We start from the raw sequence: 15455 nt of genomic DNA on the forward strand, positions 1-15455 counted from the left end.
ACTCACTTGCTTCAAAACTCACAAGAGTCCAAAAGGCCATACAGGGGTAAGTCTGTCCTCTCCTCCCTCCTCGGCCCCTCATTTCCTCTCCTTACCAGCAACCTCTATTGTTTACTGTGTCTGCCAGAGATGCTATATGCATTTACAAAGAAAGAGAAATACATATTCCCTTTTGCCTTTGGTAAATGGTAGCATACTATACACAACTCCACTCCTTGTTTTTGTTGTTTTTCTATTTAATGTATCTTGGAGATCTTTCCAAATCAGTACCAAAAGATCCTCCATATTCTTTCTTATGGCTACCTACTATTCCACTGAGTAGATGTACTGTATTTTATTTAGCCAGTTTCAACCTTTCGCTACTACTAATAAACTGCAGTGCATAACCTTGTACACGCCATTGTGCACGTGAGGATATTTCGAGAATTCCACCATGTCTTTTAGTCCCTCGCCACTTCTCCCCTTTCCATTTTTTTTTTTAACATCTTTATTGGGGTATAATTACTTTACAATGGTGTGTTAGTTTCTGCTTTATAACAAAGTGAATCAGTTATACATATACATATGTTCCCATATCTCTTCCCTCTTGCGTCTCCCTCCCTCCCCTTTCCATTTTCACGTTCTCTGCTTTAGCTCAGACCTGCATCGTTGCAGGAGCCTCCCTAACAGGCATCTCTGCTCTATTATCTTTAACTTACCCAACAAGTATTTAGTGAGCACTTTCTATGTGCCACATACTCTGCTATGACACGGAAGAACAAGAGAATAAAAACAAACAGAACAAAACAAACCCCCTCCTAACCAGACCCACACAGATCCTAGCCTGTCTCACAATTATCTGAGCTTTTTAATAAATCAAGCTGCTCTCTTCTCTGTGTTCGGAATCGGTTGAGAATTAGAGACAGGAGTCAGGCAAATGGAAATCAAGACATCAGTTTCCTCACTGTCAGAGTTTCATTGGCAAATGTGGCTGAGCCCGACAGCCACATAGACTTCCTACTACTTCCCCCAAGTTTAGACCTGGAACAGCCCACTTGCGGGAGAGCCTGGTCTGCAGAGAGGCAGCTACTCACCTGAATGGTTGCCGAGGAATCACTGTCTCATGACTGTCGAGCTCCAACAGGGGATATCGAGGCAGGTGGGCCTCCACACCTGTCTCTAGAAGACGCAGGTGTGTTTTTCTATGTGGAAACAGGAGAGGAGCTAACGCACAAGGTCGGTGGGCAACCAGATCGCAAAGGTAAGAGAGGAAAAGAGGAAGGGGCAAGTCAGCTGTCCAGCCTCTTTCCTCCATGGAACTGGAGGAGAAGTTTCTTCCTGGAAACAATAGAATTTCCCCAACAGTAAACCCAAAGGCTTTCTCTCCAGCTTTGTGTTTTAAAATCAAGTAGTCCTTTACTCAGGAGCAAACTAGGTCTTTTGAGGCTTTTGGAAACTATTTTAAAATGTCTAAATACGAAATTGCCTGATATTTGTATCATGCCTTGATGATAAACTCTTTCAAATACGTGGCAACTTTCTCCAAAAGATCAAAAAGCAAACCACTGCTAATTCAGCCGAGTGAGGGAAATTAAGTCTGAATTATACTTTTTAAGAAATCCAACTTATTGGTAGTATATTGTAATTAATCACAGGAAGGACTGATGGGAAAAAAGAATGGGCAGGTAATTCAGATGGAATTAAAAACTTTTCAAACTTTCTTCCTTCTGCTCCTGGCTGACATCCGTTTAAGGCAGAACACCCCTCAAATAACCATCTTTTCAATAGCTTTCCTTTGTCTTTTCCTAATGTACTGAACTAATGAGGAAACTTTGCCTCTTGTAGGGTCGGACATGGCCCTGAAAGGAGGTTATGAATGAGGAGATGTGAGGATGCAGAGAGACTCGCCATCTGCCTTCTGCCCTCCCTTCCCAAGTGAAACGGCGTTTTCAGAGGAGCCCCGTGGCTTCCGAATCATCAAATTCAATGAAAGATTTTAGTTTCGATCTTCAAACTTTCTGTTATATTTGACACCTTCAGCCAGATCCCTGGGTCCCACCACTAAGGGTTCTAATTAAATAGTTTCCATGATCTATATTTTTGAACAAACTTCCTAAGTTATTTTTGTGACCGGTCAGAGAGCACTGCCCTTCTTGAAACTCCTCCACTGGCTTCTCTGACCCCTTTGAATTCTGTTCTCCTACCTCCTGACCACCCCTGCTCTGTTTGCCAGGGCAAGCAGAATTACCCCCTCTGCCCCTGGTAACAGACACTCCCCCACAGAACCAGGAATGGACATGTGACCCAGGCTGGGCAACTATAGTCCTTCCCCAGGGTTCTTCTAACTGATGGGGAAGATTTTTCCTCTCAACTTGCAAGTCTGTGAGAACATACCCCATGCTGCCTGAGATCACACCCACAGCTGCATGGTGAAAACTCATGGATGGTAGGAGACAGTGAGGTCAACAGGCAGAGAGAAGCAGGGCTAAGGGGTGGAGGTTGAGGGCGTAAGAGAAGAATGGACTGACTGTTGGCAGTAGAGTCCCTGGATCCAGTCACTCCCTGAAGCGAGCGAGATGTGTCCCTTCCTGTAGTTTGGTTACATTAACCTATACATTCTCCTTTTTCGCCTAAACTATTTTGAGTGGGGTTGCTGTTACTTACAACTGAAGAGCCCTTCCCTAGTCCATCTCTTAATTGGCTTCCTGGCCTCCTCACTGTACATATCAGTGAAATTAACTCTTAAAGCTCAGAGCTCAAACCATCACTTGTCTGTCTCAAAAGCCACTCAGACTCCCAATGTCCTGGCATTAAGTACAACACCTTTCACGATATGTCCTCCAATTTGACCTTCCAAACTTCCTCCTACTTCACCATACAAGTGGCAAACCAGGATCCGGCCATCCAGAATACCGTCCTCCCCACCTCTGCCAATTAAAATCTACTCAAGAAAAAGAAAAGAAGGAAGGAATGTTCTTCCTCCTTTTTCAAGATCCACTTCACATTACTCTCTCTAAGAAGACTTTTCTAAGAACTTCCTTCCTCCAAAGATGTAACTGTACCCCTCTTCAGCCCCCACGGCAGTATCTAATGATCTCTGTCCTATTCCTCACCCCACCACCCATGCATTTACCAGGTCCACTCTAACCTTCCTCTTAAATATTTCTTAACTCAATCCCATTGCTCCTGCCACTCATCAGAACACTTACTATCTCCTATCTGGCCACTCTGATAGGTCTCCCTGCCACCAGCCTTATCCTCCTGCAATCTAGCTGCCCACTGACACCAGTTATCTTTCCAGTATGCAAATCTGATCATGCTGTGCTCTGGCTGAGAGAGTTAAGACCAAACTTCCTAGCAGGCAGGTTAAGCCCTCCCACTCCCCAGTGACTTGGCTTCTGTCTGCCATCCCAGGCTCACCACTCCGCAAGAAGCTCCAGCTGGACCTGACTGTTTGTGGTCCCCCTCAAATCCAGAATGCTTTAACGCTGCTGGCCTTTGCACAGACAGTCTCCTCTGTCTGGGGAGGCCTCCTTCACCTCTGCCTGGTAAAGTTCCCACACTTCAAGGAGTCTCTCCACTGAGAAATCTCCTTGGATTGCCCTAGGTAACAGCACTTCCATAAGCCTCGCTTAATCTGGAAGGAGATGCTTCGTTTGCATACCAGTGCTTAGCACAGGGCCCAGGACAGCACACAGGTGCTCAGTAGGTTCTTTCATAGATACCAAAAACCTCTTCTGGTGAGAATAGGCCTTGTATGACCAAGGGACCTCGCACAAGGTCCAACTTTGTGCTTGGTCAACTTTATTGGTGTCCAGTCCGGTCCTGCTATAATCTTCACCCGAATACCAAGTCACCCTGTGGACACTGACATTCCATAAACACTTTGCTCCTGATGGCACCGCTGAGCACACTGAGATTAGGAGATGCGCACTGGCGCTAGACTGATGTAGGTTCAAATCCCTGCTCTGTCACTTACAAGCTGTGTGACCTGAACAAGTCTCTTAACTCTTCTGGACCTCAGCCTCGTCATCTGTAAGATGGAGCCTGCAGTAGTTATCTGTTTTTTTTGTGAGGACTAAAAGAGAAAACGCATTTGGGATGTTTGCACAAGTGCCTGGTACACAGGTAATCAATTAAGTTTGCTGAATGAATGAGTTAATGAATGAGCAGCCCGCAGAATGGCAGCGGTTCTTAAAAGACGCATCTTTCTAGCCTGTTTTCCAGAAAACCCAACATCTGGTTCCCGGTGGAATCAGTTTCAAGTCCGGTCCCTGAGTCTGGGGTGAAGCCCTTGGCCGGACGCCGCCCGTCCTGTTCTCACGGCAGCTTCGCTAGCCCTGCGGCCGCCAATCACCAGGGCCTGGTCCCACTCCTAACCAGATTCACCAATAGGACCCGGAAGGCGCCACCTCGGGCTGCTTCCGCTACGTCTCATAGGCTTCCCGGCAGTCCTGCCCGCCCCTTTGACTACGTCCTCCGCGCGGCGCACTGTGGGGTTTGTAGTTTAGAAAGAAGCAGCGCTGAGAGTCCCGCCTGGAGCTTCAGAGGAAGGAATAGTGGCCCTTCCCCCCACCCGTCCACCTACCTCCACTCCCCACCCCCCCACCCCACCCTCCACCCCCGCTCCACCTTTGGTAGATAAAGCCCAGGCTTCCCTGCCCTCCTTTCTAAAGAGCTGGAGTTGCCCACCCGCGGGTTACCAGCGGCCCCCAGGAAACAGGAGCATTTTGCCCAAATAATTCAGCATTCACTGAAATTTTAGATTTCAGTTTCAGATCAAGGAGACATTCAATTCCCATATTCTCATAAGTGGACCTACCGCGCCACGGTGGGGGGTATGGTGGCAGCTCTGAAAAGGCAGCGGTGACTCCAGACTTCTCTAGCTTCCCAGAAGAACCCACTGCAGAACCAGCAGTCGTGAATTTATCCAGACCCTGTGAACCTTGTCTATTTCAAATTGTATTATCGTTTAAAATCAGGCAAGCTATCAGTGGCTCCTCATTGCTCGAGATATAAAAATTCATACCCCTTAGCTAGGCGTATAAGGTACTTCATAACTATTTTGTATTTATTTTTGTGTGGTTACATTTTTAAAAACAGCATTTCTCATTTGCTGCACAAGAGAATCTCCTGGGGAGCGTTATAAAATATTGGTATTTGTGTCCCACCCTAGACCTGGGACTCTTGGGCGGATGGTGCAGGCTTTCATATGTGTTAAAGTTCCCGGGATGATTCTCCTGTGCAGCCAGGGTTGAGAATCACTGCTTTAATGCCTGTCAACACTGCTGGGACCCACTTTCATGGATCCGCGCCTTTGCTCTGCACTTTCCTCTGTTTAAAGTGGCTTTCTTCCCCTTTCCGGCCTGGCGCGATGGTCATCCTGCCTGGCTAAGAGCAACTGCTCCCCGTTTTCCTCCCGGCCCTCCCGCAGATCCCCTCCTCCTATAGCACATTATACATGCTTCTTTTCTAACAGCGCTGGAGTTATTTGGTTACTTGTCTGCCTCCCTGGAAAGGCTGTCCCTGAAGAGTCCTCTTTCATCCACTCCAGAGCCACTGAATCAGAATCTCTGGGGTTGACCTTAGGTACAGTAAGCATCAATAATATTTGTTGCCTTGAACTGATGAAGCATCTCATTTGCTTTTAAGGCAATTAGACCGTTGCACCTAGTTGCCTTTGATTTCCCTGGAAAGCTAAGCACCACTGTGTTGTAGTATCTTCTTCATTCATTACTTATTCATTCATCCAACAAATATTGTACACTATAACAAAGCCCTGGGGATTCAGGAGTAAACAGGAAAACATAGTTACCACCCTATGGGACCTGGAATCTATTAATATATTAGTTATAGCATAGTTATTATCATTTCTTCTGAATAATAATTGGAATTTTTTCCCCTTCTAGATACTATTTGATATTCACGGGTGAGGAGATGTCATATTCTCTTATATCCCCAGTATGTTGCTGGCACATCGAGGGCATTCTGTAAATGTTTACTGAATCAAGGTACCACATTTCATAGCACTTGTCACAATTCGTATTTATTTGTATGATTATTTGATTAACGGTTATCTGTTCCACGAGCTGTAAATCCCCTGAGGGCAGGAACTGAATCCCTTTTGCCTGCCATGCCTGAGACAAGGCCTGGCCAGAGCAGGTGCTCAATGAACATTGCTAAGTAAATAAATAAATACACATAAGGCACCATTAAGAACAGAAATGAAATCTCCCAACCAAATATCCATTCCTCTCTCTCATTATTCTTCCCCCCAAAGATAATTTTCTTCCTGAGCATTAAGGGATTTCAAGTTAGAGTGAGCGTGAGCCCCAACTGAGATGATGCTTCTCTTACTTACTTACAGGTTGACCTGGGCCTCTACTTCAGGGTCTTTTGTTGGCCACGTCTGCAGGGGCTGGATGCCAAAGGAGAGAGACGACTTGGCTTTCCATAGAAGGGTCTGTGCCATCTGACTCCCACTGGACCCTTTCGTCAGCGGATCCATCAGTGGGCCTGGAGGCTGCCGTGCTGTACTGAAACAGAAAGAGTTGGGAAAGGCACTTAGGACAGAGAAGAACAAGGGCCCATCGCTGGCCCATTCTGGCCACTCCTCCACAGGGGCCAGCCCATCAGTAATGAGGAGGGGTAAAGCCAAGGCCCTCCCAAGACCCAGGTGCCCCACTAAGACAGCACCACGCCCTTCCTGCACACTGTGGCCTCGTGGCCCTGGAACCGTCCAAATCCTATCACATCCCTCAGCAATGAGTGGAGTCCTCCACACTGTCAAGTCAGCGGGGTCGAAGGTAAAAGGAGAAAAGTGAGCATGTGAACCATCACAAACTTATTTAGAAAAAGGCAACATTCACTGAGGAAGGGAAAGCTCTGTCTGGAGTACCTTCAGAGGATGGACCTCATGGCCATTGGCGTTTGGTCCAGGAGTGCCTGGTTTATCTCCCAATTTCCATTTAAAATAGCCAAGAAAAGCCATAAAAAGAGCCTACACTGGCAACAACACTGTAGACAAAAGGACCAAACCCACATTCAAGAGTAATAGTATAGAGGAAGTAAGCAGTAAATGCTTGCTGAATTAACAAATGGGAATAAATTGGGAAATGCACTGCTGAAACACGTCTGCTTCTTTCTCTGATGACACAGCGAGGAAGGAGGTAAGGTGATTCTGGGATGAAGAAGGGTGGCTTTGTTAGGGAAATGTAGGCATCCCTGCTTTTTCTGATTGGAATTACTTTCTGAGCCAATCAGGAGCGTTCTTCCCCCACCTCTACCTCAGGTGACACACAAATTAGCAAAGAAAATCCAAATACTTGTAAGTGGGAAAATAAAAAGCGATCTTAGATAACACTTATGTCAAAAGGGACTCTTTATAGTGTCTTCTTAATAAAACGCTGTGACGAGGCAAAAGACAAAAGACCTCGTGGTCTTATTAGTGAGCAAGAGGCATCTGCACAGGGAGCCACCATCCTGCTGCAGGGTTTGGATGCCAAGAGAAGTGACTCCATACAGCCTGGGTATTTGGAGCCAGATGGGCACTGCCCACTCCCAAGCTGCTACACTAGTACCAATTATAGGCTGCAGGCATGTCGCAAAAGAAAAAAAGGCCACTCTTGCCAGGTCCCCCTGGTATTCCTCCTTTATAAGTGATGACCCATCCTCCCCCATCACCTTACCTGGGCCTGAGAAGCCACAGGCTGCATGTCTGACCCAGACTGCTGGATAATCTTACTCTAAGCTGGCTTCAGGCCACTCATCTTGGCAGAAACTCTATAGACATGAAAGGCTCAAGCCTTCCACGTACGACAAATGGCAAGAGGGAAGGTTCTGCTATGATGTCAGTTCTTTACTCACTGGAACCTCAAGTCTTCTGCAACCCAGTGTCACTAGAGTTTATGGCTGCCTTAGCAATAAACAAACAAATAAATAACAAAGCAGGGCTTCTGGATGAGAGACATATTTTTTTCTTTGAACCCTCTAGATTTTTTTTAAATTACAAAAATAACACTTGTATGCAAAACATTTATTAAGAAAATGTTCCTTTCTTAATCATGCAAGTTAAAAAAAAAGAAAAGGAAAGAAACTGCTCCTAAAAGAAACCAATAAGCAGGACAGGGAGGTGAGGTTTCATTTTCAGGCAAAGTCCTGTGAAGGTTCAGCTTCAACTTGAGTGGAGCTGGGCTGTCCCACGCGGCAGCCATGCGCCACCTGTGACCACTGAGCAAGGAAATGGGTCAGGCAAAGCAAGACGTGCGTGTGTAAAACACACACCGGACTTGGAAGACTTAGTACAAATAACAAAGGATGCAGAACGTCTCAATAATTTTTATGTTGATTACATGTTGAAGATAAAGTGTATCAGAATTGATTTTAACGTGGCTACTAGAAAATGAAAATCACATACATAGCTTGCCTTACAATCTGCTCGAGGTTGGTTACACCGCAGAGCTGTCCCACCTGCGAAGAGGAACCGAGAGCCCCGGGGCGGGGTGAGGGCTGTAAAGTCCCCGGGTACTTGGCACTCTCTGCACAGGTGGGCAAAGCAGCTTCGGTGAGCAAGGGCAGCCCACCTAGGAAGAGTCGCCACCCAGGTGTGGGTATTGGAGAAAAAGTGCACTGAAGAGAGGAGGGGAGAAGATTCCAGAAATGGTGAGGGGACCCGATGGCAGGCACGACATCCCCAACTCCACTCCCTTTCCTCTCCCAGTTAACGGTTTGGTATTATTCCCATCACTCCTCTCTCTACGTATTTGCAACCTTTATGTGACACACATACGGAGAATATATAACGCTCTGTGACCTGCAATTCTCCCTAAAGCACAGTCTTAGACATCTTTGTAAATCAGTAAATAAGGTACATCTTAACATGGAACATTACAGAATGGGATAACCTCATATGCTGCTTACATTTTTTTAATCTTTAAATACTATGATTATTTCATTGTTTTAGTGTTATTGTCTAGCCCTTTCATCGTTAAAATTTGTTTAGAAATACTTAAATGCTAGTTCCTTTAAACCTTTCCCACCATTTAATTTTGTCTTTTTGCCATATCTTTACCCTTAGAGTTTCTGAGTTCTTTTTTTATACTTTCATCTAATTCTTTAGCTTCATTTTCTAACTGTTCAGATGCTGTCTCATCACTGTTAATTTTAATCATTTTCCTCATTTCTGTTAAATTTTCTAGACTTAACTTTCTAATTTAAAAAATGTATGTTCCTCTTAATCTTCTGACATATTTTATCTTTCTTGTCTCACTATTTAAAATATTCAGCAGAGGAAGAACTTCTTGGAAAATGGCAGAGGAAGTGCTCATTTGCATAACTCCTTGGAACCCATGGAAATAAGAAAAAATAGCCCAATACATAGAAGAAAACTCACTGAAACAAGAGAATGACCAAACTCCATGCTATAATTCTGAAGATCTGCTGTATACAATTAATCGTGGACAGACTGAAAGTGAACATCAAGGTCTACCTAGCTTATATAACGTGAGGAAAATGGGCAAGAATGTCCTAAAGGCCGACAGTGCCCGATCTGGAGGGCTGAGGCCTGGAAGCATGGGCCGCACTGGGGCAGAAGCTGTTTGTTCTTTGTGTGTCACTGCCCCAGCTTTTTAACAAGGGGTGGCCTAATCTGAGGAAAAGCTGAAGGAGAGAAGGAAAAGTATATCTTAAGAGCCATCTGAACCTCTTGAAAGATTATTAACCAATTACATTTGAACACACTAAAAGAAGGTCCACGAATCATGGGAAATCGCACTGACCCAGACCCTCTTTGGAGCAGGCTGTCTGCCCTGAAGTGGGGGGGGGGGGAGGGCTGAAAATTTAAGGAGAGTCCTGCCACGGGGTCACATACACCACAGGCACAGGGGACTCTGCAGACAGGAGGGCAGGCATGGGGGGAGCGTAAAACCAGATGGCACGTTCCCACTGTCTCTGTCCCACTTCCCAAGAAGCATCAAAGCCAGACCTCCAGCACCAGCTCTGAAAGAGAAGATTCACCATCGCTCAGAGAGGCAGGGAAAGGAGTCAAGGTGAATCTACCATATTATCAGTGGGTAAACACAGACCCAGACAGAGCTGCTTCCATCCCAGACGGACATGCAGGAAAAAATTAGCACAGGACCTATGAAAAGAGGTTTGCAAAAGGCAGATGACGAGTACAGACGAGAAGATTTTTAACAGGAATCAGATGAAACATATAACAGCTTTGTTTTCTCAAGAAAATTAGAGAGTAAGAACTCAAAACAAAAGATCAAATAATACATAGACAGACTTCTCAAGGTTCTAGGATAAAAATCCCAGAGTGTGACCGGAAAAGGGTTGATTCACGTCGTGGAGGTGCTTTCTGGGAGGGGAGTGGGCCTGAAGGGGAGGAAATGAGGGCCTCTGTGAGTGAATCTCCCTGGCCTGGGGGCAGCCCTCAGAAGCACACAGCTTACAATTTTCTCCTCTGTGACTCCCAAGCCCTCAGGGCAACTTGAGTGTTCATATTGTGAGTCTAAACAGATGGGAGTAAAGAGAAATGTGGCCTCCTTCACAGTTAGTCCTCTGCTGATGGCCACGAGGACGCAGTCACTGAGAAGAACCGTCCAGAAGCCCGAGATGGGGACCAGCAGCTGTGGGGGCCATAGCCAGGCCTGCCGAGGCCCAGTGATGCAGCGAGAAACAGACCGCGGGGAAACACAACTGTGGCACAAGTGCTGTCTCTCTCATACACTGGTAGGTAGAGCCCCGAAGGCAGCAAATGTCATAGAAGGTAACAAGGTCTCAGTTCTGGCTCCTTCGATGTGGCTGATATCTCCCCTGGTGAGAGCTGCATGGATCAGTGAGCTGCAACCATGATTCCATAAGGAACACGGGAAACTTCTGGGAGCCACACCCACTCCCTTGCGTTATTGATCTTGTATCCTCATTCGGATTGTTGGCTGAAAACAACCTTAAACGAAGCACAAGTCATCATTCTTGCTTATCTGCAACCAAAATCAGCAGCTGGGGCCTGAGCTGGCTCAGTAGCCAAGGGAGCAGTAACCCCTACAGAGCTGGGGTCAGCGGGAATACAAATCCCTTCTGTCCCCAAATCGAAACTGCCCCTCCCGCACGCCGTCACTCCCCACCTTGCAACATTCTTCCTCCGTGGCACTCACGGCCACTGGAGCCTTCCCAGTTATGTGTTTGTTTACTGGTACACTGTCTGCCTCCCACCCTCCCTCCACTGGAATGTTAGGTCCATGAGAGCAGGGGCCCCATCTGCCTTGTTCATGGTCTACGTCCAGTGCCTAGCACAGAGAAGGGCTCAGTAAATATGTTTGTTTGTTTGTTTAAATAAATAAATTTATTTATTTTTGGCTGCGTTGGGTCTTTGTTGCTGCATGTGGGCTTTCTCTAATTGCGGCGAGTGGGGTCTACTCTTCGTTGCGGTGCGCGGGTTTCTCATTGCGGTGGCTTCTCTTGTTGCAGAGCACGGGCTCTAGGCGTGCAGGCTTCAGTAGTTGTGGCATGCAGGCTCAGTACTTGTGGCTCGCGGGCTCTAGAGCGCAGGCTCAGTAGTTGTGGCGCACGGGCTTAGTTGCTCCACGGCACGTGGGATCTTCCCGGACCAGGGCTCGAACCCGTGTCCCCTGCATTGGCAGGCGGATTCTTAACCACTGCGCCACCAGGGAAGTCCAGTAAATATATTTTGAATGAATAATTGACTACGGGAATGCCGCAAAAATATGAGGAAAGTGTTCATATGGAATAGAGAGACTTTGTCGGGCCGTTCTGGCCCTGTTTGAATGAGGTCGCTGGTGGCCCCAGTCAGACCGCTATGGGACCTACTCTATTTCTTTATCAACCTCTGGCAGGCAGCTGCTCTGTGAGGACTGTGACAAGTGGAGCAAAGGCAATCCATCTGCCGAGCATCAGCCCAGGCCTGATATATGGCACTGACGCTAGGAAAGACTTCATGGCTGGCAGCTCTTCTGAAGACACTTGTCTCTCTGGTCATAAAATGTGAGACAGGCATTTATGTCCTAACTTTCATTTGTGTTAAAACTATGCAATCACCGACACTTAACTGTTGGAAAATCCACTTCACGCTGCCATCTGAGTCTTGATTTCCCATTTTTACCTCCTCGCCCACTAAAACGGCTCCAAGATAGGTGTGCCAGGTATGCAGCCGCACACCAGTGTGTGCTACCAACTTTGGATCAGTGTGTCTTATTTATGTTTGCTGTGATTGAAGAAAGATGCTGTCTGTGGCAGATACTTTGGAACAACTTGCAGAAGTTGGAAGGCTAAGATGTAATGTCCTAACCTGCCTGGCAGTTTAGAGTTCTGGACATGATTTAGAGTCCACATGCTAAATCAGATGCACTCATGAGAGACTGGTGGGGAACGGAGCCAGGCAGATGAAGGGAGAGGACAAAGGGCATCCGCTTGCTTTTACAGATCATGACAGAGCTGTTGTGGTCCTGGAGTCAGCAGCTTCTTGATTCTCTGGCTTTCTGAGGGAGCAGGGACAGCTTTGTTCAATGCTGCGCGTGGGCTTCCTCTAGTTGTGGCGAGCGGGGGCTACTCTTCAATGCGGTGCATGGGCTTCTCATTGCGGTGGCTTCTCTTGTTGCGGAGCACGGGCTCTAGAGCGCAGGCTCAGTAGCTGTGGCGCATGGGCTTCATTGCTCCGTGGCATGTGAGATCTTCCTGGACCAGGGCTCGAACCTGTGTCCCCTGCATTGGCAGGCGGATTCTCAACCACAGCACCACCAGGGAAGCCCTGCACCTGCTTCTTGACAGATCAGCTTCTTGTTATGCAGTGGCAGCCTCCCTGATCAGTGCAGAGCACAGTGGTTCTGGGGGCAGGAGTTGTGACTGGGAGCTCAGACTAGAATCTGCTCTCCAGCCCTGCCAACAATTCTGTAAGCACTTAATTTCCATATCACTATTATATCTCATTCTGTTTCTACCAGCTAAAGTGGATTCTGTCATCTGCAACAGATTACTGACCGATTGGCCTTATATAGTGATGTCTGTCCAATTGGGTTTTGAGCTTAACAGTTCGTGTGACCCCTTGCAGAGTGCAGAGTATGCACAATCTTTTTCTGGTGGGAGCAGTGGTATAACCTCCAGCGGGCAAGAAAAAGAGACTATGTACTTTGATGGGAAGACATTTTGCCTTGTAAGTTTAAAAGAGAGCTTGCTCAAAGCACTAGGCATTTCTGTTCCAATCAGTAAAGAGGTGCTGAAGGGCAACCAACAGAACACACACTGGGGCTTCCCTGGTGGCACAGTGGTTGAGAGTCCGCCTGCCGATGCAGGGGACACGGGTTTGTGCCCGGGTCTGGGAAGATCCCACATGCCGCGGAGCGGCTGGGCCCGTGAGCCATGGCCGCTGAGCCTGCGCGTCCGGAGCCTGTGCTCCGCAACGGGAGAGGCCACAACAGTGAGAGGCCCGCGTACCGCAAAACAAAAAAAAAGGAACACACACTAATTGCGGACACTTCTAAGGTCACTGCTACGCTGGAGCAGTGACTGTGAGATCACTACCCCCGACCTGCTTTTGTGTTGTCTTGAGCCTTTCCAGGTGTGTCACCTAAAACTGTTGTATCCAAAAGTGCACTGAAAACACAGAACAGTTGAGAAATACTAGTCTAAACTATAGATGGTTTAACCTCCAGTAATAAAAATTTTACTGCATCTTGAAGTAGCCATGTTACCTTGGGGGGCACACTGACTGCTGGAATGTACTTTTCGCGTATTGAGTCCAGTCTGTTTTATTATCCCTCGTACCCACTGTGATTTTAGGTCTAGCCCTGGGCCATGCACAGAGTGGGCCTGATTCCTTTTTCATACGACACCCTTTCAAATGTGGGAAGGCAGCTTTTATATCCTCTGTGAATTTTCTCTTTTTCAAGTAAAACACCCCCTCTCCCTACTGAAATCTTTTTTTTCTTTACTGGACCATTCCCATCAGACATAAATATCTTTATAAAACAAAAGCAGAACACTCCAAACCAGAACCAAATAAAACAGTTTTTCAACTCACATCCCTTCCACCCCTGCGAAAAGCTGACTAGTTTCACTGTTCCCAGTTCCTGTCCTCCCATTATCTCTCAAAGCCAGTCCAGTGCGACTTTCATCCTTACTGTTCCAAAGGACAGCTATTGTCAAAGGCCACCTATGACCCACATGATGCTAAACCAATGGTCAATTCTTGGCTCTCCACTGGGTAACCCAGCAGCAATATCTGACACAAAAAAATCATTCCTTCTTTCTGTTTTTTTTTAAAATGTTTATTTACACTAATTCCTCCCGCCCCCCCGCAATTAAATTACATCATGTATCCATGACACAATGGTTTCACATATAAGTTTCAAAGTCTAACTTTTACTTGGGATTTATATGAACAGTTAACCTAAGTCCATCAAATCATAGTCATCCTTCCCACTAATAGTTTATTTATTGATTCCCTTTTCCTAAAGTCTCCTGATATCCCATACATTTTTTCCCACAATTTTTTTTACCTTTCCCTATTTCACTATGATTCATAGTCACATTAAAGAACAAAACAAAAACCTGGATGCATTCTTTCAAACATTTCCTACCTGAGGGTCCACATCTACACTGTCCAATAAGGCAGCCACAAACCACACGTGGCTCTTGAGCACTTAAATGTGGCTGCTCTTGGGCTTCCCTGGTGGCGCAGCGGTTGAGAGTCCGCCTGCCAATGCAGGGGACATGAGTTCGTGCCCCGGTCCGGGAAGATCCCACATGCCGCAGAGCAGCTAGGCCCGTGAGCCATGGCCGCTGAGCCTGTGCGTCCGGAGCCTGTGCGCCGCAACGGGAGAGGCCACAACAGTGAGAGGCCCGCGTACCGCAAAAAAAAAAAAAATGTGGCTGCTCTGAAATACAAAGTATCATGAGAGATTACTACAAGCAACTCTATGCCAATAGAATGGACAACCTGGAAGAAATGGACAAATTCTTAGAAAAGCACAACCTTCCAAGACTGAACCAGGAAGAAATAGAAAATATGAACAGACCAATCAAAAGCACTGAAATTGAAACTGTGATTAAAAATCTTCCAACAAACAAAAGTCCAGGACCAGGTGGCTTCACAGGTGAATTCTATCAAACATTTAGAGAAGAGCTAACACTGATCCTTCTCAAAGTCTTCCAAAATATAGCAGAGGGAGGAACACTCCCAAACTCATTCTACGAGGCCACCATCACCCTGATACCAAAACCAGACAAAGGTGTTACAGAAAAAGAAAACTACAGACTAATATCTCTGATGAACATAGATGCAAAAATCCTAAACAAAATACTAGCAAACAGAATCCAACAGCACATTAAAAGGATCATACACCATGATCAAGTGGAGTTTATCCCAGGAATGCAAGGATTCTTTAATATATGCAAATCAATCAATGTGATACACCACATTAACAAATTAAGGAATAAAAACTATATGATCATCTCAA

At 46.4% G+C, this 15455-nt stretch overlaps 1 protein-coding gene across 1 annotated transcript in view; it reads right to left on the minus strand.

The window, feature by feature from the left end:
• Positions 1-15455, minus strand: part of GARNL3 (GTPase activating Rap/RanGAP domain like 3) — a 154332-nt gene that overhangs the window by 123427 nt on the left and 15450 nt on the right. The window contains exon 2 of the mRNA XM_060154318.1: positions 6345-6515. Coding sequence (XP_060010301.1) covers positions 6345-6515 — 171 coding nt within the window. The remainder of the gene's footprint in view (positions 1-6344; positions 6516-15455) is intronic.

Source organism: Lagenorhynchus albirostris, chromosome 7 (assembly GCF_949774975.1).
Source record: "Lagenorhynchus albirostris chromosome 7, mLagAlb1.1, whole genome shotgun sequence".
In the NCBI taxonomy this organism is placed as follows: Eukaryota; Metazoa; Chordata; class Mammalia; order Artiodactyla; family Delphinidae; genus Lagenorhynchus; species Lagenorhynchus albirostris.